Here is a 27497-nt window from a genome sequence, read left to right as displayed (position 1 = left end):
TCATTAAAGCATAAATGGAAGCATCATGTATTACTATCTCCACCCATCGTTATCTCCAACTTGTGTCAATCATTTCAAATTAAAACTTGATATATTATGATAAAAAAATCGTGCCACTAAAATAAGTTTGAAATTTACTTACGTTATCAACAGATTAACCCCAAGGGGCTAGTCAAGTTGGTAAGGGATCGTCACCTTAGAAATCATGTGGTTCTGAATTTGACTCCTCTTACCTCCTTAAGGTCAATCACACAAGGGGCATTTAGTGATTTTCACTACTTTCGTTGAAAGTCAAATGATTTCCATTCAGTCTCAGTATGATCCGGTCCATGCAGTTGTGGGTTATTATAGAGACTATGAAAACATACTTTAATAACTCACAGTGAGAGAGAGAGATGTGAATATACTTGCAGCATTAATAACAGATTGCGATTTCTATCATACCCCAATTTCAGATATTTTTGGCACTCATGTCGCGATTCATTGCTAATGTGTTGCTTATGCATAGATTTCACTGCTAATGTGTTACTTACACAAAGATTTAACTTGCGAGAAAAACAACCACTGTCTAGCGCAATTGGTGAACTTTGATGTGCAAAATACCCATGTTACCTACTTCCCTCCCTACCTAAAAAAGATAAAAATAAAAACTTGCAAGAAAGAAAGAGCGATATATATTGCAACCCTGATGATCCCAGGTTGCCCAGCAAACCCAATTTCAGATAACTACTGACATTGATCATCGTAAACATATGTATGCACAGTATAAAGCCGTTGAATTTTGAAGCCCCCGTAATCCACGTCAACGAGACTACAGGAGGGCAGTGCTCATCAGTGTTCCGGGCATAACCATCACTGGACCCTTCTGTGTTTACAAGTATAAACTATAGTAAGATTCGTTCAATAATCCCAACTACGAGAGTAATGTACTCATGAAATGTGACTACGAAAATTCCATTTACAGGTACCATCTTCTCCATAACATCTAGGCATGTTCATGTGAAAACATATATGCATGCATATACCACAAGAATATGACTAAACCACCATGCCAGATTCCAGGAGTTCTACAATGTCTACAAGAGAGGCTAGCTCAGTAGAGAACTAATTTTACAACATATTTACATACGAGTACAATTAGTGACACAGAAACCCAACCCCCCAAACCTATGTTAGTTTCATCAATTACATAAAGAGACCCAAAAAATTACAACAATTGAGACACAAGATCCACATAGTCGAGCATCAGCATTGTAGAAGACAGGGTATGTGCTCGCTACTTGTCTAGGCCTTGTATATGAAGGCGATCAAAAGTTTGCTTTCATTAGCTTTCCTCTAGGCTTGATATTGATGTTGACAAATGAACTCTCTTGTTCAACATGGATGTAGTCCCTTGTTTTAAGAACCTGTAAATAAACAACACATACACCACCATACACATCAAACATCAAATGTTAACAAGGAAATTATATCTTCAATTTTTGTTTCCTAGGAGAAATAACTGAAATTGAAAACATATTTTTCCTCGAAGGGAGAAAACATGGAACAATAGCATCTGGATTGACCAACATATTATGAGGCCGAGGCAGCAGATCCATCATATTAAGGAACCCTGCCAAAAGTGTGCAGCTTGCAAGAAACACCAAGCACATGCTATAAATCAGCGACTTCAACTAAACAGCCTTCTGAGACCTATACAAGGGCGTGAGAGGACCTTGCAATGGGCCTTCTTATGTGCCATCAGACTCAATAGCAACTATCTTGGATTCAGTGTGTCTATTTTAGCCATAAAATTCTGCAAAAGACTTCTTTGCTTGCCAGTGTCTATTTTAGCCATAAAATTCTGCAAAAGCCTTGGTCTGCTAGACATGTTAAGAAAGCTTATCTGTATTTGTCAATTAAAAAAGAGTCCATGAACTTTCCACAATCTAACAGAGGAAGATTCAGAATTGGATTTTTAATTCCAACTATGGATCCATTGAGATAAATACAGAAAAAACACAATCATGGATTGGGAATGTTAATTTGGGTGATTACTTTTTCTTCCCTTTAAGTGCTTCTTTAGTGGGATAAGGAGACATAATTCTCTGATGAGCTGCAAAAGTTAGTGTAAGCATCAGCTAGTTTATTACATTCTCTGAAGACGTTCAATGTAAGCATTTTAACAAACTCAAGAGAAAACCAGATCTGGAGCCCTTCTTGCTGGGAACATCAGCTAGTTTATTACATTCTCTGAAGACATTCAATGTAAGCATTTTAACCAATCAGCTAGTTTATTACATTCTCTGAAGACATTCAATGTAAGCATTTTAACCAACTCAAGAGCTTCCGAGTTTCACCTAAAAGTTTCTTTAATAATTCCAACCAGTACAAGTTGGGATGAGAAAAAGATTGAGAGTTTAATGTCTGTCTTCCCAACCTCGAAACAAGATTGTGATAAAGCAATTCTCTTCAAATGCAACTATTCCTATACTACACAGTGTAGGATAGTTCAAATACATTTGAGCATCTCCACAATACAAAATTGTGTACTAGAGTGATAGTTCATAATTAAAGCATCTCCATCTGCACTAGAATGTAATAAACTAGCTGATGTTCTCAGCAAGAGAAAACCCATTTGAGATACAGCTAGAATTAAAAGGAAGTCTGAATTGAAAGGAAAATAAGAGGAGCAGAGAGAGAGAGAGAGATTTGAAAAGGGCACCATCCTTCGACTCAGTTCAGAGTACAATCTCTGTTTTTCCTTTAGATCTTACCTTATCTTGCTTCTCTTTAATTGTTTTTATCAGCTAATAAGATCAATTGCTGCGACATGAATCTCTGAACCCTTAAATCAGAAACAAAACCCCTGTTTTGGATAATCTCCAACATTGAGGGGGGAAAAAAAAAAGAAAACTGTAACACCAACATTCACCGAACACACCATGCACTTACATGGAAGTGAGACCACAAGGTGAGACGGCAAGGCGAGAGGAAGCAGAGGCTGCGGAGCCAGGCCAGGGCCATGAGACCCAAGGTAGCAGAGCCGGAGTGGCTTTGTCACTTGGAGCTGCGAGAAGAGTTTCAAGTTGGAGAAGGTCTGATGGAGAGAATGAGAGTCGAGACTCAAGAGATCTCTTAGGGTTAGGTTTTTTTCATCTAATGGTCCACAATAAATCCCTAAATCTATCCCCTAAATATAGGCTTCAGATTGGTATATATCATGTTGGTGTATTATGTCTTGTATTCCATCACAATTTAACCCAGAGAGTACCGGTGCAGCGCCTCGACAAGCAGGATAGCGGGCCGTGGGGGTTGCAAGGGAGGTAGGAGGCCCCCTGCATAGCCCCCCACTTGAATTTTTTATTTGAGGGCAATTGTGTACTTTCAAGATTTTCGCTATATATTTGTAGCGAGGGTTTCTTTCTCTGTAATGCAAGCAATACTGAGAGGTGTGAGGGATGAACGCTATAATCCTATGCTCCATTGACAGTGAAGCAGGTTCTTATCTCACCGGGGATGTAGGCAATATTGCCAAACCTCGTAAATCTGTGTGCATTGCTTGTTCTTGTTTTTCCATTATCTTCTACATTTTTTTAAGGTTGCGTTTCCACAAATTGGTATCAGAGCTTTCGGTTTCCGTTTCTAGGGTTTACCATCACGATGGCAGGGAAGGGATTGAATGTCAAGTATGATATCGAGAGGTTTAATGGGAAGAACAATTTCACCCTCTGGCATCAAAGGATGAAAGATCTTCTGATACAACAAGGTTTGGCGAAAACGTTGTTGGGGAAGTCGAAATCTGCAAAAATTACTGACGAAGATTGGGAAGAGATGGAGGAAAAGGCGGTAAGTGCTATTCGATTGAATCCTTCTGATGATGCCCTACAATATGTTGTGGGTATCAAATCTGCACCGTATTTATGGGCGAAACTTGAAAGCATCTACATGACAAAGTCCTTAACGAACAAGTTGTTCGTGAATAAGCAATTGTATTCTCTACAGATGGAGGAAGGTACGTATCTATTAGAGCATCTTAACATGTTCAATCAGATTGTAAGCGAACTTGCAAACTTGGAAGTTAAGATCGAGGATGAAGTAAAGGCGTTACTGTTGCTGTTGTCGCTCCCAGAATCATATGATCACCTAGTAACGACTCTCTTGTACGGGAAGGAAACCCTTGAGATGGATGAAGTCGTGGCTGCCCTCATGTCCAATGACACAAAGAAGAAAGTCAATAGTACGAAATCTCAAGAGGGTCTTTTCGGAGGTGACAAGGAGCAGGAAAGAGGGAGACCAAATCAGAAGGGCTCTGGGAAGAGTCAATCGAAATCAAAAGGGACAAAGACAAAGGTCTCTTGTTACTATAGCAAGAAGGAAGGTCATCTGAAGAGAGAATGCTTGAAGAGGAAGGCGGACTTGAAGAAGAAAGGTGTAGATAAAGCATCTGAGGAAGCTAGCGTGGCTGATAGTTCAGATGGAGATGATGGAGATGTACTCTCTATATCATCAAGTAAGAATCAACCTTCTGATTCTTAGATTTTAAATTCTGGATGTTCATATCACATCTGTCCACATAAGGATTGGTTTGATATATATCAACCATATAATGGTGGGTCTGTCCTAATGGGGAATGATGTTGTATGCAAGACCATTGGGATAGGCACTATCATAATCAAGATGTTTGATGGGATAGTAAGAACTTTAGCAGATGTGAGACATGTACCAGAATTAAGGAAAAACTTAATATCTTTGGGGGCACTTGACTCAAATGGCTACAAGTACATAACAGAAGGTGGAGTTCTCAAAGTTATTAAGGGTGTTATGGTACATGAAGGGACAGCTAAAAGGAAACCTATACACTCATAGGGAGCACAGTTACAAGTGGAGCTTCTGTGACTACAGATGCAGGATTTGATACAGATGATACCTATCTGTGGCATATGTGGTTAGGGCATATGGGAGAAAGGATTGATGGAGCTTCATAAAAGGAAACTGTTGAAGGGAGTGAAAACTTGTAAACTGAACTTTTACAAGTATTGTTTTTGGGAAACAATGCAAGGTTAGTTTCAAAACTACAAAACATAAGAGTAAAAGGGGTGCTTGATTATGTACACAGCGATGTATGGGGTCCTTCAACAACAAAATCTAAAGGTGGGGCAGAATACTTCGTGACCTTTGTTGATTACTCAAAGAAAGTTTGGATCTACTTCATGAAGCATAAAAGTGAGGTGTTCACTAAATTTAAGGAATGGAAGGCTAAAATAGAAAGGAAGACAGGAAAGAAAATTAAGTACTTGAGAACAGATAATGGAGGAGAGTACACATACAAACCGTTTCTAGAATTGTGCAAAGCTGAAGGGATTGCACGTCACTTCACGGTTCCAAAGACACCACAGCAAAATGGTGTAGCTGAAAGGATGAACAAAACACTTCTAGAAAGAGCTAGTATGAGGCTGAATGCAGGGTTAAGCAAGAGATTTTGGACAGAAGCAGTGAATGTCATGTTTCCTTATCAACAGGTCTCCATCAAAGGCAATCGATTATAAAATTCTCAAAGAGGTATGGACAGGAAAACCAATAGATTATTCTATTCTAAAAATATTTGGTTGTCCATCCTATGCACATGTTGAGAGAGCAGCGTTCCAAGTTAGACTCAAAGTCTAAACAGTGCATCTTTCTTGGTTTTAAGAAAGGTGTAAAGGGATTCAAGTTGTGGGATCCAAGTTCACAGAAAGTTGTGGTTAGCAGGGACATGTTTGATGAGTCTCATATGGTGAAGTCAAAATGCAATTCACAAACAGTTGGTGAAAATAAATAAGGTTCTACTGTGCAGGTGGAGTTAGATGAGTCAGAAACAACAAGAGAAACTGATTCATCCAGTGACTTACCAGGACAACAGGAAGCAGTAGAAGTTCCCTATACTATAGCAAAGGGTAAAGGGAAACGTACTCACAAAGCACATGTGAGATACGGGTTTGAGGACATGGTTGCCTATGCCTTCACTGGAGGTACAGGTGATCCATCTTCCTACCATGATGCTTTGAGTGATGCACAACATGATAAATCGATAACAGCTATGATGGAGGAAATGGAGTCTCTGCAAAAGAACAAGACTTGAAAGATTGTGAAAAAACCCAAAGGAAGAAAAATTATTGGGTGTAAATGGGTCTTTCGTAAAAAAAAAGGCAGCATCTGAAAAAGAGTGTGAAAGGTATAAGGCCAGACTTGTAGCCAAGGGCTATGCACAGAAGAAGGGGATAGATTACAATGAAATATTCTCTCCAGTGGTGAAACACACTTCAATCAGGGTACTACTTGCTTTGGTGGCCATGTATGATTTGGAGCTTGAACAGCTTGATGTAAAGACTGCATTTCTTCATGGTGACTTGGAGGAACAGATTTACATAGAGCAGCCTGAAGGTTTCAATGTGCAGGAAAAGGAAGATCATGTTTGTCTACTTAAGAGGTCGTTTTATGGTCTTAAGCAATCTCCTAGGCAGTGGTACAAGCGCTTTGATTCCCACATGATGAAGATTGGCTACAGAAGAAGTGAGTATGACAGTTGTGTTTATTATAAAGTGTTAAGTGATAATTCCATTATTTTGTAGATGCTTTATGTTGATATGTTCATTGCTGCAAAGAACAAATATGATATAGTCTCTTTGAAGTCTTTGTTGAGTGCTGAATTTGAGATGAAGGATCTTGGTGCTGCTAAGAAGATCCTTGGCATGGAAATCCTTAGAGATAGAAATGCAGGTGAACTTTGGATAACTCAGAAGAGGTATATTGAAAAGGTGCTAGAGCGTTTCAATATGGAAAAGGCTAAGCCGGTTAGCACTCCGTTAGCTAGCCATTTCAAGTTATCTGAAAAGTCATGAGGTGGAACAAATGTCTCAAGTCCCTTATGCTAGCACAGTTGAGAGTTTTATGTATGCTATGGTTTGTAGCAGGTCGGATTTGTCTCATGCAGTCAATGTTGTTAGCAGATACATGAGTAATCCAGAGAAGGAGCATTGGAATGCAATTAAGTGGATCTTCAGATATTTGAGCAAGACTAAAGATATGTGTTATGTTCAGTGGCAAGGAAAGTTCCACAGAATTGGCAGGTTATGTTGATTCCGACTATACTGGTGATTTAGACAAGAGGAGGTCTACTACAGGGTATGTAATTACATTGGCTAGTGGACCTATATCATGGAGGGTGATGCTTCAGTCTACAATTGCATTGTCCACTACAGAGGTAGAGTACATGACGGCAGTTGAGGCTGCCAAGGAAAGAGTCTGGTTGGCTGGATTGGTTCGTGAGTTGGGGTTGGAGCAAGGAGGTACAGTGTTACATTGTGACAACCAGAGTCATAAATCTTACAAAGAATCAGGTGTTTCATGCAAAGACAAAGCATATTGATGTGAGATTTCACAAGATCAAGGAGCTTATGTCCGAAGGCAGTATTCGCTTGAGAAAAATTCATACAAATCTCAATCCTGCAGATATGTTTACCAAGCTAGTTACTACAGAGAAGTTCGAGTCCTGTTTAGACTTGATTAATATTACTCATTGTTGAAGATGAGGGACGCACCAAATAAGTGCGGGTTTGTACCTCTAATGAGGTATGGGGATGAAGACGTCTACAGGTTATCTTTACAGGAGGCTCGACAAAATTCAAGCCAAGGTGGAGATTGTTGGTGTACGACGTCTTGTATTCCATCACAGTTTAACCCAGAGAGTACTGGTGCAGCGCCTTGACAGGCAGGATAGGGGGTCGTGGGGGTTGCAAGGGGGCAGGAGGCCCTCTGCATAGTAGGGGTGTAGGGGGGCGGAGCCCCCGGCTCGAATTTTTATTTTTGGGCAATTGTGTACTTTCCAAATTAGGGTTTTTCGCTATATATTTGTAGCGAGGGTTTCTTTCTCTGTAATGCAAGCAATACTGAGAGGTGTAAGGGACGAGTGCTGTAACCCTATTCTCCATTGATAGTGAAGCATGATCTCATCTCACCGGGGACGTATGCAATCTTACCGAACCTCGTAAATCTGTGTGCATTGCTTGTTCTTGTTTTTCCATTATTTTCTGTATCGTTTTAGGGTTGCGTTTCCACAATATCATTCTTAAAAAAAAGAAAAAAAATATGTATTAGTATCACATAATTCTACTTATGTAATAAAAAATTAATATATACTTGTTATATAATGGAAGAAACGGATACGGATATTCTTTACCGTCGGATAGCTAAACGAATCAGATAATAATCGGTTGAAAACTAGGATTATCATATTCGTAACCGCTTAGTTTTCGGACGGATTCGGATAGTTTCTAGATATGCGTTTTCTGAATACGGATACTCTTAAACGAATACGAACACAGATCGAATATGGATTTTCGACTATCCATTTACATCCCTAAATAGATGGTCCTATGAGTGACTAAAGAAGAGAGAATACCGGAAGGGTGCCAGGGGTCCATCCAGAGGGAGGGAGACTGGCCATTGCCAATACAGAAGGAGATGGAATTAAGGGCCAGAGGTCGAAGGCCGAGAATTTTTTGCCAAATCCAGGAAGCATCAGTGGGGATGGGGGTAGTCTAGAGAGAGTTATGAATAAGCAAGGAGGAGTGGATCCAATCAACCCAGATGCTTCGCTGTTTAGACACAATTTTCCAAAATGAGCTTCAGGATGCCCACAAAGTTGATCTCATTGATTCTCCTGATACAAAGATGACCTTCATTCTTAGGCAGACAAACCTTCTCCCAAGACAGAGGATGAAGGAACTTTGAGGTGTCGAAACCCTTCCAGAGGATGGAGCAGAAGAGACCGTCAATAGATTTGATAGTTGAAAGCCGGAAGGACAAAGATACCAGATCAATAGAGGTACAGAGATTGGAGGATAGATCTGATGAGGGTGAGACACCCACATAGGAGCGAAGCTTACCTTTTCAAAGTTGGAGTCTCTTCCTAAGGAGATCGAGCATTGGGAGCAATGACGGGCGGAAAGTCTGGAGGAAATGAGAGGGAGACCCAGGTATTTGATAGGTAAGGAGCCCAAGGAGAAGCCAATAATGCGAAGGAGATGGGACTAGGTCTCATCAAAGACACCGGAGAGAAAGAGATTAGATTTGAGGAGATTGATACAAACCCGAGAGGTTTTCAATAAAGTGAAGGGAGGACATAATGGTAGAAATGGAGGGGGTCGGCCTTGGAGAAGATCATAATATCATCAGCGGAAGCAAGATGAGAGACAACGAGATTTGCATTTAGGGATAGGAGAGATGAGGAGAAGATCAACGGCACATAATGGTAGAAATGGAGAGAGGGTCGGCCTTAGAGAAGATCATAATATCATCAGAGAAAGCAAGATGAGAGAGACGGAGAGATTTGCATTTAGGGATAGAAGAGATGAGATCAGTGGCGGGCTGGATGGAGCGCGACAGAACTTCAAGGGAAAGAGAAAAGAGAAAAAGGGACAGGGGGCAGCCTTGCCAGATACCATGACCAGAGGGGAAGTATCCCACAAGACTACCATTAACTAAAACAGAGAAACGGGGTGAGGAAATGCAGCAGTGGGTCCAATGGACAAAGGAGGGAGGGAAAGACATCTGGAGCAAGATTTTAGAGATGAAGTCCCAGCTAAGAGAGTCAAAAGCCATGTGTATGTCAATTTTGAGGAAAGCAGAAGAATGAGATTTCCAATCAAATCCCCTGACAATCGCATGGCAAAGAATGATATTATACGCAATGCTCCTACCAGCAATGAAAACAGATTGGTTAGAGCTCACAAGAGAGTCGATGACTTTCCGAGTCCTATTGGCTAGGATTTTGGCAATGAACTTATAGAGAAGGTTGCAGAGAGAGATTGGTCTGAAATCATTCATGGAGTCCGCTCCTTCCTTTTTAAGGATGAGGCAAAGGAAGGTATGATTGATTCTATTGATCTGAGTTGGATTATAAAATGCTCCTTATAGCCAGAATGAGATCATCGCGAATGATGTTCCAGCAGGAAGAGAAGAATCACATACTAAAGCCATCAGGGCTAGGGGCTATATTAGCTTTGTGGGAAAGAATGGCAGTGAGGATTTCCTCATCCGAGAGTATAGAAAGAAGGCTAGGGAGAGGTCATCCAGGACGAATTTATTGAGGAGATTGTGAGGGATAGGGGGGGAGGAGGGGCGAAGAGAAAATCCCAAGGAAATTGGAGGTAGCTTCAGATTTGATGTCCACAGGATTGAGAAGCTCAAAATGCCAGAAAAAGAGAGGAGCTTTGGAGTGGTCTTCACATTAGATCTAGCTTTGAGAGAGCGATGAAAGAAGGTGAAGTTGGAGTCTCCTAGGTCAAGCCAATTGATATGAGCTTTCTGACAAAGAAAGCTTTATATTTTAGCCAGAAGCAAGGCTAGCTCAGAGGCAGTGGCTTTTACTTCCATAGCAACCTTAGGGTTGAGAAGGTCAACTTGGATTTTGGATTGGATGGATAGGCATTAGTCACGGCAAAAAGAGACATGGGAGGAAATGTTGCCAAAAGTGGAGTTCCAGAGATTGAGAGCAGCTTTGACAGATTTGAGTTTTTTTGGCAAAAGCGAAAAGCGGAGAGGAGGGGTGGATAGGAATGGATCAGGCATCTTGGACAATTTAGAGGAAATCGGGATGTGAGGACCACATGTCAAAGAACTTGAAAGGCTAGGGGCCAAGGAGTAGAAGGGAATGATATGGACATCTATAGGACTATGGTCAAAGATACCAGGGAGATCAAAGCAGGCGTGGGAGGATAGATAGGCCTCTAGCCAAGCCTCATTGACAAGGGCACGGTCAAGTTTGCAAGCAACGCGAAGACCGCCAGATCTTCGATTATGCCAGGAGAGCTTGACTCCCGACCATCTGAGATCACTATGACTAAGGTCATCAATATAGTCATTAAAGGAGTCAACAGCCTGGGTCTCAAAATGGGGCACGCCCCTATGCTTCTTGTGGCTGAGGCAGATAACAATGAAATCTCCCCCAATCCCCCAAGGGCTGGAGCCCATGGAGGGGGCAAAGGAGAGGAGCTCAGACCAGAGGGAAAGCCTAAGGGATGTAAGATTATGAGCATAGATGACCGAAAAAAATAGATAAGGGGGCCAGAAGGATGAGAGATGGAGAGCTTGGGCAGAGGAGAGGGAAGAGATATTGAGAGGTGGGTCCCAAAGAATCCAAATTCTACCATTAGAACTATGGAGGTAGTTAGAAACAAAGGGCCAGGAGAGAGCAATAGATGAGGCAATTCGAGTGGCATTGGCCCCAAGAACACAAGTTTCCAGAAGACAACAAGGATTAGACTTAGAGGAGCGGATTCAGGACCGAATCTCCATTTGTTTGGCTAAGGAGTTAAGGCCTCGAACATTCCAGATGGTCCAGGGGATCATTCAGAGATAGGAGGGAGGCAACAAATGCTTTGAGGAGCAGGGAGGATTTCTAGAAGTGGATGGAGCAGCACTAGAGGGAGGTACGGTTATAGCCAATAGCAAGGGAGAGGGTAGTGTTGGGGATGGATTTGGATATAAAGCAAGACCGAGCAGTAGTGGTGAAGGCTTTCTTCTTTTTTAACGACAAGGGGACAACTAGTGGGTGGGGCCTGTGGGGGAGGGGGGATTTGCAGGTCTGATTGGGTGGGTGGGAGGTGAGGCTAATAGAGGGTGAATGGGCAGGGGTGGAGTGAGGGAGAACCAAAGGTGTTGAGCTATGTAGTAGCAGTGTTGGTCTGGGTAGAACATAATGCAACAATTGCCCGGGAGGGGCCAGCCGAGGCATCAAGTTGAGGGGAAGTAGTGCCTTCCAATGCTTGCGGGGAAGCAGAGAGAATTGTCTATAAATGGGGCCAGTTTGGTGAGCATTGACAGGAGCCATAGTTGTTGGCACAAGCAAAGGGGGTCTTCAGGGCCTTCCAAGGCCAAGGCTTGAACCATTGTGGATGAAGAAGTGTCCAGGGGAGTCAGCAATAGAGCGAGGACCTTCCAAGGTCGAGATAATATAATTAACGACAAGGAAGTCACCGAAAGCTGGGGTGCTGATCGAGAGAAGTAAGTCAGCAATAGAGACAGAAGCAGTAGCAGGAGTCACGAGAGAACAATCAGGAATTAGATCTTCAGAGGTCAAACCAATGAAACAAACGGCAAGGGGGTCGTCAATCACTGGAGTGGGAGAACCAGGATGGGGATCAGCATCAGCAGGAAGCACAGTAGGGTTGTCGGAGACCACAGTTGACGTCGAGCAGCCAGAGAGAACATTAGTGACGAAAGGCATCAAAGTCGAAGGGCAGTAGACATCCAATAGTAGGGGAGAGCTAGCAAAGCAGACGAGTAAACAAAGAGAAGGGTTCAGGTCCGGTAAGCAATAGGGGAGGGCATCTAGGTGGTCGGAGCGGGCGGAGGGGTTAGTATATAGATTGGAAGGGGGGGTTGGGTTATAGAGATTACCTGGGTAAAGGGAATGGCCCGAAGGGAATTTAGAAAATGTGTTAAGAGGAGCTAAACCGGGATATAATGGTTCAGGGGGTAGAAAGGAGGTTCAGGTTCAGACCGGGTTGGAATAGAAGGTCTAGGGTTAGATTTCATAAAAGGAGGATGAGAGGAGGAGAAAGGGACTGGAGTTACGACAGAGGAAAGGAGAGAAGGGAGAGGAAGCAAAGGAGGGAGGGGAGAGGCAAAGGGTTCAGACAACAAGGGTAGGACAACAGAGGAAGGTAAACAGTCCAAGCCAAAAGGGGGAGCATAAGATCCGTCAGAGGGATTTGGCAGAGGTGCGGAGGTAGAAATAGAAGGGTTCAGGTCATCGGTTTCAACATCAGCTACAAAGAGCTTCAATATCGAGAACTGGTTTTGTCCAGGGGTAAAGGAGTAACAATCGAACCATCGGTCCTAGACCCAGAAGCAGTCCCAGCTTGAGCAATGATGAGGAAATCCGTCGGCGACGACCTACGAGGCAGATCAATTGGATTTTCTCTTCTTTTCCTTCGGTAGGTCTTCATAGTGAAGATGGAGTCACTTAGAACTTCAGTAGAGAGGGAACTTCGAGAGGGCTCAACAACAATGGTTTTAACACAGAGGGTCGTAGTATGGCCGAAGCATTTGCAGACAGTGCAAGTTGGGGGGAGCCAATCATATTTACTTCTTGGGTGAAAAGCCCTCACCATCCATCACAGTGATAGTGGAGGGGAGGATCTGATCAGCTTAGACTTGAATATATATTTGAGCGTAGGACAACCGATCCATAAACTTGCTTATTTTATCAGAACATAGGGGTTTGCCAATAATGGAACCGATGAGGCTGAGGCCTTTAACGCACCAGAAGTGGAGGGAGGTTGGGGAAGATGACCCACAAGGGGATAGAGGTAGGCTTAGATTTACTGAAGGAGAGGTACTCATTCCATTGATGCAGGAAGATAGGCTTTTTCCCAACATACCAAGGACCTCCATCAATGGCAGCAGATTTGTCGATAGTAGTAGCGAAGTTGTAGACGAAGGTCCCAATTTCCAGCATGAAAATAGAAAGAGAGCAAAAGGGTTTCCATTGGTTTAGAAGAGAGGACTTGACAACAAAGAAGGGGGGTCCGCTGCCAAGGAAGGAACCAACGCAGTTACTCCATTTGCGGATCTCCGGGGCAAGGAGGCCAGGCGGAGAGAGGCCAACAGGGGTGTAGTTGTGAGTGGCCGAAGGGTGGAAGAATAGGGAATGGCCAGCAATGGGAGGGAGGAAAGAGGAGGGGGAAGAGGATACGACAGAATTCCAGGGGCAGGGTTCATAGGGAGAAGGTTGGGAGGGAGAAGGGAAGAGGAAGTAATAGGGAGATTAGTGAGAGGTTGGCTATCGGAGATAAGGGGGTCCGACAGTGGAGGCCGCCGGAGGGGGCATCAGGTTAGGGCATGGTTATTGTGGGATCAGCCGATCAGTTGAAATTAGCTTCCCCTCTATGATTTTTTATTCTTCTATTTTTATAGTGTGATTTCTTCCTCTTTAAAGAACACCTTTACCTCTTGAAGATCAAGTATAGCTACCTAGAATGACTCATCATTGTTTGCGAGATTAAGATCTACACAAATCGATTTTGTGCAAAAAAAATAAATAAATAAATTTTTGGGACTCCCTCTTAATTGGCTGAATTTTTTAGGAGATCATCACCATTACATAGGAGATTGACTAGACTTGTGGCCCCATCTTCCAAATCTCTGTATCTGATCCCCCCCTCTTCTTTGATAATTAGGATTTTCTCCCAAATCCCTAATTTTCCTATCTCAACAGTTCTTCATCAAGCCTGATATTATTTGGAGTACCTCACTACCCTTACTAGGCAATTCAATCCAAGTATAAACACTTTCTGATGGTTGATTTTGAAGATCTAGTATTCCTCTCATTGTCGATTTTTTACTATGTCAATCATGTTGGAAGTAACTATTGTGACTCTGGGTCTGATAGACAAAGTCACAATGACTATATGCCTTTTGGAACTAGCTCTGTGAAATTTGATGGAACTAATTACCTCGTCTGGTCTAGATCTACATATCTTACCATTGTTAGTAGAGTTCTCACTGGACACATTACAGGGAAATTGAAGAAACCCTCTGATAAGGGTACCCCTCAGGATAAATGGGTCAGTAATGACTCCTTGATAATGGCTTACTTGATTGGTTCTATTCATCAATCTATTTCTTGAGGATTTTTGCTATTAGATTCTATTTCTCAGATTTGGGCTGTGATCAAGGAAACTTATGGGCAACTAGGGAATGATGCTCAGGTATTTGATTTTCGCAAGAAGGTTCATAGCACTACCCAGCAGGAACTCTCGATGTCCAAATAATATGCAAAACTTCTAACTCTATGATATGAACTAGACCACTTTGTAGATTATCATCCCAAAAATGTTGAAGATAGTACTGCTGACACCAAACATGTGGACAAAATTAGGGTGTATGATTTCTTGGCAAGTTTGAATATCGAGTATGATCAGATTCGTGTTCAAATACTTAGCAAGTCTCCCTTCCCTACTCTGGAACAGTCCTTCGCTATGGTTTATATGGAGAATGTCGTCGTAACTTTATGCTATATACTCCTAATACTGAAAAGTCATCCCTACAAGACTAGATCCACTACTACCTCCAAGGGAGCAAATTGAATTGGTCATACCCTATTAAATGTGAACACTGCCACAAACAATATCATACCAAGGCTAACTATTGGAAGCTCCATAGAAAACTTACTGATTTTGAGGCAAAGCGTGCTCAGGGTTGATCCAGAACTAAAGCCCATCAAGCTGAGACTGTAATGTAAGATTGGGTCACAAGTGATCCAATCCCAGGCAAAATCTTTACTAAATTCAATAAAAATCAAATTCAGAGACCGATAGAATAAATAAAATAGAAAATAGAGAATGAAAGGAAGAATGGGGGTAGGGGAATAGGATGGGTTGAGTATCTCACTCTTCCCTAGGGCATCTCCCCAAAGTTGTCTCTCAAAACACTGCATCTCACAGTTTTCCAACACAAAGCTTTCTTTTTTCTTTCATTCAATCAAATCCGTACTCCATATTGTAGCCCCTTAGAAACTTATATAGAAGACTCAAAACTGACTCAAACATTGAAAAGGAAAGGCCTTAACCCAATCCTTAACTAATTGGAAAGCCTAAACTGACTAAGAAACTGAAATAACAAAGGAAAGACTCAAAACAAGACTCTAACTAAACTAGTGAATTAAATCTCTTCCTACTTTCTACCCATATTTTAGGCCCATTAAAGTGGTCTAGTACAAAGAAAACCCATAGGATCAAAGGCCCAACACATACATAACCCAACCTAAGGCATATTTTCAATAAAATAAGCCCATTAAGTAACTTATCTGCATCAGACTGTGGACACTCCACCTGCAACTGATATAGGACTCTCCCAAAAGGAATCCAGGCTTTCAAATGTATGCTTAAGGCTTCCAATTCCTCAACTCCTGCCAATTCAGTCTTCAGGTTCGAATTTTTCTCACTCACATATTTTATTTGGTGGTCATTGTGCATCAGTTGCCTCCACTCCCTAGATCACAAACTCTGGTGCCACTGATCACATGACCGATTCCTCCACTTTATTTCATCAGCATTCACCCACCTCAGGCAGAGATAAAGTTAGGGTAACAGATGTAGGGGTGTCAATTCCAAGCCCGCACCAGTAGGCCCGACCGAGCTCGACACGTTTATGGCCAGACCTAGACGGCCCAATTAATAAATGTGTCAAGCCTAAGCCCTGTCCGTTATAAATAGGTAGTACACAGTGCAAGGGGTAAGTCAAACTTGGACCAACATATTTAGCCCCACCGTTTATATATGTATTTTGATTTTTTTGGGGATAGAATAGGGTATATATTGTTATTTTTATCAATTATTGAAGTGTAATATCTATTCAAAATTGTTGATAATTTTAAAAAATAAATTAAAGTATCTTAAATCTAAGAAAAGTAAAGACCGTTTAAAGCTTTATTGATACATTATCCCGTTAGGCCCGATTATAGCCTGATTAAGAGAACCCCGCTTAAAGCCCGGAACCTGATCGAGCCCAACACGACACAGACCTAGACCAACTCATTCCTTAAATAGATAGCTCATGGTCCGAGGACATAAGCCCGACCAAGACCGGCCCAGCCCAACCGATTGACACCCATAAGCAGATGGCACCCTTTCATATGTCTCTAGAAAGGGTTCTATTAAGTGTTCTATACCTCTGTCTTCAGCTTTACATATCTCTAATTTTACTACAAATTTGCTATCCATTAATAGTTTTACTAAGGACCAAATCTGTAAAGTAACATTTTTTCCTTCCCATTGCATTTTTCAAGATCTGGTAACAGGGAAGACGATTGTGGTAAGGTGCAGGGTGGTCTTTATTTGTTTCATGATGGTTGTCACCTTACGGCTGCAGCATCAACTACTCATCAGCGACACTCTACTTCTTAATTGAATCAATAGCACTGTCATTTGGGACACCCACCAATTGGGACCTTATCTCTTTATTTCTGCATTTAATTAAATCATGTACTAGAGATGAAATCTTCTGTGATGCCTGTGCTTTGGCTAAATAGACTCGTTCCAGTTATTTATCTTTAAATAAAAGCTCTTCTATTTTTCATTTGGTTCATGCTGATGTATGGGTTCCATCTCGTCGAACATCTATTTCTGGGAAAAGGTGGTTTGTGTCCTTTATTGAGTGTCACTCTAGAACTACTTGGATTTACATGATGCAACACAAAAGTGAAGTGTTCAGTTGTTTTCAGCGGTTCCTTAAAATGATTCAGACTCAGTTCAATGCAACTCTGAAAATTCTGCGTAGTGATAATGGATAAGTGTATATGGAGGGTCAGTTTCAAAAATACATAGCCGATCATGGGATTCTTCATCGGATAAGTTGTGTTGACACTCTTGCTCAGAATGGTGTGGCTGAATGCAAGAATAGGCACTTGTTGGGAATTGCTCGAGCCATGATGTTTGCTAGACATGTCCCATCTCAATATTAGAGTGATCTATCCTCACAGCAACCTACCAAATCAATCATATGCCGATTCGTGTCCTCAATTCTCAAACTCCTATTGAGGTTCTTCAAGGGACTACATCCTTCCTAGTTCCTCCAAAGACTTTTGGGTGTGCCTGCTATGCTAGGGATCATTCACCAGGAAAATTGTAACCCCGAAATACTAAGTGTATCTTTCTAGGTTACTCTCCTACACAGAAAGGATACAAGTGTTACCATCCTCCTACCCGGCGTACAATAGCAATAATGGATGTTGTGATTCATGAATCTGTTGGTTACTACTCATCGTCACTTCTTCAAGAGGAGTCTGGTATTACTAGTGAAAAAGAGATAAGACTCTGAATCTGCTTGCTCCACCAGTATACCCATCATCTTCACCACAGGAGGATGGTAGAACCGATTGTTCCAACTCAGGGGGAGATAACTCCAGTTCAGAAAACCATTGGTGAATTCCATAGCCAAAATTGATGACTCCACTCTTAAAGTTTATAGTAGGGGACATACCAGAAATAAACTTCAAACCATCACCACTGCCATCACCACTACTACAGCACCTTTACACATCCCTTCGCCAGCCCTGGATCCAAAACCGCCTGAGCCTCATACTTCAGGCATAATCTCTCCTTCTGACCAACCTATTACCCTCAGAAAAGGCACTAGGACCTGTACTCAACACCCTATATCTCATGTTGTTTCATATAATTCCCCTTCTCCCTCCTATCGTACTTTTAGGACTTCTCTTGCATCTACTTTTGTACCCAAGAATTAGCAGGAAGCTCTTGTAGAAAAAAATGGAAGGCCGTAATGGAGGAAAAAATGGATGCCTTAAAAATGAATGCTACATGGGAACTTGTGACTTCCACCTAGGAAGAGACTTATCGGCTGTAAATGGGTGTTTGTGGTAAAACAAAAAATCGATGGTTCTGTTGATGGATACAAAGCAAGGCTTGTGGCTAAAGGGTTCACTCAGACTTATAGAATCGACTACCAGGAGGCATTTGCACTAGTTGCCAAGTTGACCCTTGTGCAAGTGTTACTCTCATGTGTTGTAAACCTAAAATGGGTAATATAACAATTTGATGTAAAGAATGCTTCCCTCCATGGAGAGCTCGATGAGGAAGTTTATATGGAAGTTCCACCAGGTTTCTCTAGCAAAAGAACTCAGGGCAAGCTTTGTACATTGAAGCGTGCTCTCTATGGTTTAAAGCAATCACCTAAAGCGTGGTTTGGAAGATTTCACAAGGCTATGACATATGTGGGTTATAAGTAAAGTAATGTTGACAACACATTGTTCATAAAGAGGTCTGGTAAAAAAGTTACAATACTCAGTCTATGTGGATGACATCGTGGTAACTAGAAATGATAGCATTGAGATTGATCATTCAAGGGTTTTCTGGGCAGAGAATTTGAGATAAAGGATCTTGGAAAGTTAAGGTACATTCTTGGGATTGAAGTTGTCAGGTCCTCAAAAGGCATCTTTCTCTCAAATGAAATAGATCTTTGATCTGTTGTTCGAGATAGGTATGTTGGGTTGTCATCCTTTTGATATTCATATGGAAGTTAGTACCCTACTCAAGGAAAAGGAGGGTGAACCAGTTGACAAAGGCTGCTACCAACAGTTGGTAGGAAAACTGATATATTTCTCGAATACATGACCTGACATTGCTACGGCTGAGTTTGGTCAGTCAATTTATGCATGATCCCTATTCCTCTCATACGGAGCTACTATGCGTATCTTACGATACTTGAAGTCAACTCCAAGAAAAATGATAATCTCATCTCCTCATGATCACCTCCGAGTTGAAGCTTATACAGATGTTGATTGGGCAGGTTCACCTGACAAAAAGTCCATCTCTAGCTATCGTACCTTTGTAGGAGGGAATCTTGTCACTTGGCGCAGCAAGAAGCAAAATGTGGTGACTAGATCTAGTGCTGAAGCAGAATTTCGTACCATGGCATAGGGGATTTGTGAGTTACTATGGTTGTGTACACTTTTAAATAATATCGGTGTACATGTTTGTCTTCCGATGATGCTTTACTATGATAACAAGGCTGCTATCAGTATTATTTATAATCTAGTACAGCATGACCGAACCAAACACGTGGAGATTGATAGACACTTCATCAAAGAGAAGTTGGATGTTGGTTTGATTTGTGTTCCTTTTGTGAAGTCTGGTGATCAACTAGCTAATGGGTTCACTAAAGGGCTAGTTGGAAAGTTGTTTCATCCTAGTTTAGTCAAGCATGTGTGACATCTATGCTCCAACTTGAGGGGGGTGTGAGAAAAAGGATTAGCATGCCACAGGAGAACATTGGAGCTTTCCCCCCTACACCGACCCTAATTAGAGTGGGGCGGCTAGATGGGAGGGTATACTTGTAAATATATTATAATTTATGTTTTGTACTCCTATCATGACTCTATTATGATTTTACATTGTAAGTAGGGGACTTGTGTGATCAATTAAAGAACACACAAGTATTCTCCCATTCTTCCTGTTAACAGACATAAACACACTTATTGGCTAAGTCAGCACCAAGTTTTGCAGTGAGGCTATGCGGTAAAGGGATATCGGCTATTTCACGTATTTTATAGGAAGGTGAGTGGGTGTTGTTTCTTAATTTGCAGTGTTTCTTTTTTTAATTATTTATGTATGCTCATAATGATTGTATAATTCTTGTCTCAATGATTCTCAAACTTTCATTATGTCATATATTTTGAGATTTATATGACTAAGTCGAAATGTGGGGTATAGTACATAAGGCTTAACATGAGATCGTATGTATGAAAGTGTGAGATGTTGGGTGAGGAACACGATGTGGCCGAGGGTGGATTCCAGTACCGTGTTCCCATGTATGAATTATGGTTGAATGTTACGTGCATTTGGTGTGTCGTGTCTATTTTTTTCACTAGAAATTCATGTATATTAATAATTGAAAAATGAAAAGGAGAATAGAAATATATACAATCAGAGAGGGAGACAAGAAAGCCACCCCTCCCACAGGAAGAGAAGAGGAAGCACCTTTTCCACCTTCGGCATTGCCATCAGTAGAAAAAGGAGATCGAACTTCTCAACCAAAGAACTTAAAAAGGAGAAACATACTAGCACATCCTATATCCAGGACGACCAGAGGCATCCATATCTATATCCATCTTCACCGAAGGTGACCAGCTTGTAACCGGGGTCGAAAGTTCGAAGCACGCTGCTGATTTCGATAGGAAATCAGCCACTGAATTTGCCTCATGATAACAATGGGTTATCTTCCATTCCACCTCATTCAAATAGGACATGCAATTGCTCCACCTTTGACAAGCAATCCATGGGGGTTTTTTCTTCAGAAAGAGGATAACAACCGCCACAGAATCGCATTCAATCCACAAGCGTTGAACACCCATTTGCTGCGCAACATCTAAACTGATCATAACCGCTAAGAACTCCGCCTCTAAATTAGTTCTGACACCTAAGAAACATCGGAAGTTACCCACCACCTCATCCTTCTCGTTCCTTAAGATACCCCCTGCTCCAGAGTTCCCTGGGTTGCCAATAGAGCATCCATCAGTATTGAGTTTCACCCAGCCATCCTGAGGAGGACACCAATAGATCTCGAACAATTCCCTAGGCCTGCTTCGAACCCCTGAGAAACCCAAATTTCTGGCGTTCAGAAGATCCATTATCGATATGGCTGATCCTGAATGCACCAAAGAATGAGAACTTATTTCGCTTCTTACCATACCGAAAACCTGCTCAACAAATTTGCTAATTCCATTATAGTCCTTCCATTCCTTTCCAGCCAAGAAAAATAAGGGATCAAAACAAAACCCTTCATCCACAGCCCCTTAAAAGAAACCTTAGCCGCTTGAGACTTCCACCATGCCGTTAAGATATTGATACCATCAAAACCAGGCCATCTCACCCCAAAACAAGCACAGAACTTCTGCCATAAAGAGATCGCAAAAGAACACTCATAAAATGAATGATTTCTAGACTGCCACACAAGCAACAACGCGACAGCAACGGAATTCCACGTTTTTTAACATTGTCATCCATTGGTAATTAGATTTTAACCATTCTCCATCCAAATGTAGCCTGTCTAGGCTGAAGCTGAGCGTTCCAAACCACAGACCACAAGCCCACCTTGGGCGATTTCTTTCTCACCTTCTCCCAAGCCGATTTCAAAGTGAAAACACCGGCTGAGGTTAATACCCAGTGGCATTTGTCCTCCACATCTGAAATCCTAATATTCTTTGCTTGGGCAAAGATTGTCACAAAAAAAGCAGACTCAGTAATGGGAAAGCACCACTCACCTTGACTTATAAAATCTGAAACCCTAGCTTGCATAGAACTAGAAGAACCCACCTGCATTTCAGCCAACTCTTCAATTGACTTGCTTCCCAACCAGCTATCTTTCTAGAATTTAATCCGTTGACCATTCCCAACTGTCCACTGCTCATGAGACTCCATCCACTTCCACACCTTCTTGAGGCCTAACCATATTGATGAAGAAATATGACCAGACTTTAATATCCATCCACCTTCAGGAATCGAGCACGAAGAAAATTACTCATCAAGGAATTTTCATGTTTAATTTGCCACGCTAATTTACATAAGCAGGCAAAATTAACATCACGCAATTTCCTAATACCAAGGCCGCCCTCCCTTTTGGGTTTGCAAACTTCCACCCATTTAACCACTATCTTCTTTCCAGAATCCATATCTCCTGACCAAATAAAGTTGCGCATCCAGTTCTCCACCAATTTGATCGAACTCCCTCGCCACCAATAAATCCCAAAATTGTGAATGGGGATACTAGAGATGACAGATTTCACAAGTTCCACCCTTCCCGCCATAGAGAGGAGCCTACCTTTCCAGCCAAATAACATTTTCTTGACGCTAACTAGTAGAGGTAACATGCAGTCTTTTTTAACCCCCAAATATTTTGTGGGCATCCTTGCAGATGTGATGCCCAAAATTTCACTAATAAAGTGCTTCCTGTGGGGAGCTACCTTTCCAAGAAATAAACTACTTTTTTCTAAGTTAAATTTTGGCCTGAGTAAGCCTGATACTTAACCAGAAAAGCCTGAATATTCCTCACATACTTAGCAAATGCATTCATGAAAATAAATATGTCGTTAGAAATAACAAGTGGGAAGGAATAACCACACCTCGAGGTCCTGAAAGAGTCTTAATCAAACCCTTGCACACCAAGTCTTTCAAGCCTCTGCATAAAACTTCCTCAGCCAAAATAAATAGAAACCTATGGCTAGGAATAATATACCTAGTGCTACAACCCCTTGCCAACAGGGGGTAAGATGTTGAATAACCCATGTCGTAAGCCCAGTGAACCTTTCTGAAATACCATGTCCGCGGTATGACGTGATTGTTGTCGGAGGAAGACATAGCCTGGCATGGCCGATGGTAATTCTGTTGCCATAGCATGCTAGGATGGGGGTTGTCAGGGGTTTGCTGGGAGACTGAAGGTCGCATTCTGGGACTGACAGGCTTCTAATTACAACTAGGGTTTGTATCGCTAGGTGACCAACATCGCATTCTGAGACGAGGGACACACCTAATGTGTTGCAGTAGCACGTATACCAATTTTGACTTGGTTGTTGTTTAGGTTATTTTTATAAAATGAACTCATGCACTGCATCATAATATCTAGGTTGTACATGCATTGCATCATTACTAATTGTGTATGCTTGCATCCTACGTTATGTTTTCATTTTCGATGGTGACACAGGCAATCAGGTGGCAACAATTGGTGAGACACCTACTTCTGTAAATTGGTAGGTACCGGAGAATGAGGAGCATGATTCTAGATGTGTCTGTGAGGACTGTGCCTATGGTGCACCATGAAGATGATGATCATGTTCAATTGTTTTTTTATTATTTTTTGTAAATGTTGATTTAAGGATTATATAAAAGTGTAAATGATATATGATGTCTGTTTAGAACAAATTTAGTAAATATATATGTTATAATATAGAAAATCACAAGTTTATATGTACAAGTATGACTTCATATCTTTTCCGCTGATTTGTTAATTAACCTTACGTTTATTTGTGAAGTTAAAGTACTGCATTCATGATCCTGGAGGATTCGCTAGACATATGGGTATGTCCAGGTCACATGCCTTTGTCATAGTGAAGGTGGGGTGTGTAAAAACACAACGATTATAGGCGTTCTTCCCTCCCCCCTCCCAGAGACGATAGCCTCTCACTCATGCCCTCCACCCTCTTACGGTTCCCAACGTTGATTCCTCCCTGAACCCCTCCTCACCCATCCACCGGCCTCCACCTCCTCCTCCTCCTCCAGCCCCTCTTCTCCTACCCCTGTCACCCTTGAACCTCACCCCTGGTCCTCTATCGTGAAATCTTCTTCCCTCTCCTCCCAACCCCCTATCGCTGGCCACTCTTCTTCTTCCATCAACCATCCTCCCTTAACTCCACACCTGCCGGTATCTGCTCATCTGGTCTTTTTGAACCTGAAATCCTCCAATGGAGGAATTGCCTTGTAGGGAACTTCCTCAGCAGTCAACCACCCTTTTCCATTGTCAAAGCTTCTCTTGGTAAATAATGGAGACCTGTAGGCACTTTATCCACCTTCATACTAGAAAATGGTACATTCATCTCAACTTCTCAGCTGAAGCCGATAAAACTCGCGCCTTGGATGGCAGCCCCTGGTATGTGGGCAAGAAGCCTATCTTTCTGAGGCATTGGAATGAGTTCAACTCTTTCAACAAAACTGAACCATCCACCATTCACCTCTTGGTCTCTCTCCCCACCTTACCCCTCCATTTCTAGTGTTCCAAGGGCCTCAACGTCGTTGACTCAATCAGCGGGAAACCTCTTCACTCCAACATACGCACCAAAATCATTGACAGGTTATCTTTCGCAAGAATTTGTATAGAAGTTTCCACAGATCAGATCCTTCCCTCTTCAGATACCATTATTGATGGAGAGGGCTATGCCTTTGATAGAGAAGTGAAATATGATTAGATTCCCCCTCAATGCACCATATACAAGACAATCGGCCACGCCTCTTCCCTTTGTGTGAAGGTCCAGCCTGCCTCTAAGGACCCTGATCATTTTAAAGCCCCTAATAGCAGAGGGAGATCCCCTACTAATTCAAAAGAAGAAAATAGAAGGCTCCACCGTGGTTGTCGGAATCGTAGCCACATGGCGGTGCCCTCCGCCTCTAAAGACCCCCCTGGTGCTATCAGACTAAGATCCACTGGTCCCCTTGATGAAGCTTGGTCCGCTGGGCAAAACAGGTTCTTGTCGTCATCCTATTCTGGCTCTGATGAAGAAACAAAACCCATGTTGCCTCAATCCTAGGCCATTGACCCCTTGTGCCCTGATCTGGACGAACCTTTTCTTGCTGCCCTGCAACGTCCCTTCGATCATGTCACCTCTTCCTCTGATGCCTCTCGACTAGCTAGTCCAAGCCCAAAAACCATCTCCCTCACCTCTGTCATCTCTGCCGCCTCTTTGCCTCCTCTTCCCTTGCTCCCTCTTGCAAGACCTACGACTTCGAAACCCTTGTTTTCCTATATTATATCCAAACCAGTTCGGCTCGACCATCTCTTATAGCATGCTTGGCCCACTCACCAACATCCGGTCCAGCCAAACTCCTTTATCCCTTCATCTTTGGGTCCATCCATACACCAGACCCATCTTCTATCTACAATCGTTAACCCTCATCTCTTACTACCCTAGCTACCCTTATTGGACCCTTATCCTAACCCGCTCAGCCCATCCTCCTTTCTAACATATCTGGATCTGCCTCTTAACCTATTTACCCCTTCTTCCTTACCTGATGAGCTACCCCTTTCCACCATGTCTACAACTATCATCTCCGCCTCTCCTCTCCCCTCTGTCGTCATGCTCACTGCTTCCCAAGCACCTTCCCTGGCCATTGCCATTGCCATTGCCATTGCGGCCCCTCTTGAACCCTTCCTGTCTATCTCCACCGACTCTGCTACTGCTCTATGAAGTTCGCTAGACAGGCTCATCGCATGCTCGCATGCTCGTCACTTCCACTCACCTCCCTTGACCCCTCTAGTCCTTGTCACGATGTTGATCCTCTCCACCATGGCCTCCAGCCTAGCACCTTGACTAATGGCAACCAATCTTCTTGCATCTTGGAAGGTCCATCTCCGCCTCTCTGGTCCGGGCAGGCCCATGCTACCCCTTTGGTTGACAATCCAAACAGCTCCTATGTTGGTCCTCGATCTTCGCAAAGGCGTCCTCACGCCCTGCCTAACTCTCCCCTTGGACCTAACTGGTCCCTACATTAATGTCTCTCCTCTCAGCCATGGCCTTCTGCCTGGCCCCTTGATGCATGACAAGTCCTCCACAGGTACCTTGGAAGGTCCTACTCTGCCTCTCTGGTCTGGGCAAGTCCTTCTTACCCCCTAACTGCCAATCCCCCTCAACCTGGCCCTACCAGCCTCCTAACTGAAGTCACTACTACGCAAGTTAATGCTAATTGCTCCATTACAGGTCCTGCTGCCCAAGTCAACAAGAAAAAGAAGAAAACTGCCACCTTTGTCATATCTTCCTTTAGAATCAACAACTCTAATGCCTCCCTACCGGCCAACTCTGCTCTTCCCTCTCTCCTTAAAGGATACCAGCAGAAGACCCTCCTCCAAATCTACCGCTTCTCTTAAAAGCATTATTCCTGCTCCCTTAAGCCCTTGCTGCCTTCTCCCCTACCTCCCAAATGATCCTTGGACTGTATGGAATGTCTGTGGCCTCAATTCCTTGGCTAAGCAAGCTGATATTCATTCCTGTATCCAGTCTTCCCAATCCATCTTCTGCTACCTTTTTGAATCTAGTCCTTGAGGTCAATGCTCCCTATATTGCTTCATCTATTGTTCCTTCCTGGTCCCTCTTCTCCAACCACTCCATAGCCCCAATGGTAGAATCTAGATCCTTTGGAATCCCTTCAAGCTTCATGTCTCCTCTCTCTCCTTTTCCTCCCAAGCCATCCACCTTTTCATCTCCCACCCCTCTAGATCACTCATCTGCTTCTTCTTTGCCATTTATGCCCATAATCTTGCCTATAAGACTTTTCCTTTGGTCAAATCTCCGCTCCTTTGCCCCCTCCACTGGCTCTAGCCCTTGGGGGGGTTGCTAGAGACTTAAGTGTGAATCGCTTTAGTCATGAAAAGCATAGGTAACCCAATTGATATGAGACCCATGAGACTTTCAATGACTGCATAGAGGACCTTGCTCTTAATGACCTCAGATGGTCTGGTGTTTACTTTTCCTTGCACAACAGGAGAGTAGGATCAAACAGAGTTGCCTGCAAATTGGACAGAGCTCTTGTCAATGAAGCTTGCTTGACTCTTATCCTTCTTCTTTTGCCTGCTTTAATCTCCCTAAGATCTCTGATCATAGTCCCATCTCCATCCATGTCCTGCCATTCTTATCCTTTAGCCCCAAGCCTTTCAAATTCTTTTATATGTGGACTCTTCAAAAGGATTTTCTTCCTATAATGCACAATGCCTGGAGCATCCCGGTTCCCCATTCCTCCTCCCCTTTCATTACTTTTGCCAAAAAGCTTAAGATTGTAAAACTAGCTCTCAAACAACGGAACTCCTCCACCTTTGGCAACATCTCCTCCCGCATCTCTTTTTGCCAAGATAAGCTCCTCTCTATCCAATCCAGCCTCCAATTGGATCTCCAAAACATAACTTTGCAGACAAAGGGAAGCTCCTCTCAATTGATCTCTCGTCCTCATTGCCCAAGAAGAAAGCTTCCATCGTCAGAAGGCAAGAATCAAATGGTTTGACCTTACGACTCCAACACAGCCTATATCCATAGGTCGCTCAAGGCCATGTCCAATGCCAATTCCATTCTCTACAATTTATGCCCATAATCTTGGATATAATAGGCTTTCCCGTTAGTCTGATCTCCGCTCCTTTGCCCTCTCCACTAGCTCCAATCCCTGGAGGGTTGCTGGAGACTTTAATGTGATTCGCTTTAGTAA

At 42.6% G+C, this 27497-nt stretch overlaps 1 protein-coding gene across 1 annotated transcript in view; it reads right to left on the bottom strand.

Annotated features, from left to right (window-relative positions):
• Positions 1 to 927: 927 nt before the first annotated feature.
• The window catches only part of LOC122068576 (sister chromatid cohesion 1 protein 4-like), a 69498-nt gene continuing 42928 nt past the window's right edge, over positions 928 to 27497 (bottom strand). Inside the window, exon 8 of the mRNA XM_042632434.1 lies at positions 928 to 1406. Within this exon, the coding sequence (XP_042488368.1) occupies positions 1308 to 1406 (99 nt within the window). The 3' untranslated portion in view covers positions 928 to 1307. The remainder of the gene's footprint in view (positions 1407 to 27497) is intronic.

This window comes from Macadamia integrifolia, unplaced genomic scaffold (assembly GCF_013358625.1).
Source record: "Macadamia integrifolia cultivar HAES 741 unplaced genomic scaffold, SCU_Mint_v3 scaffold429, whole genome shotgun sequence".
Taxonomy (NCBI): Eukaryota; Viridiplantae; Streptophyta; class Magnoliopsida; order Proteales; family Proteaceae; genus Macadamia; species Macadamia integrifolia.
Note: the sequence above shows the minus strand (reverse complement) of the source record. Positions and strands in the feature narration are given on the sequence as shown.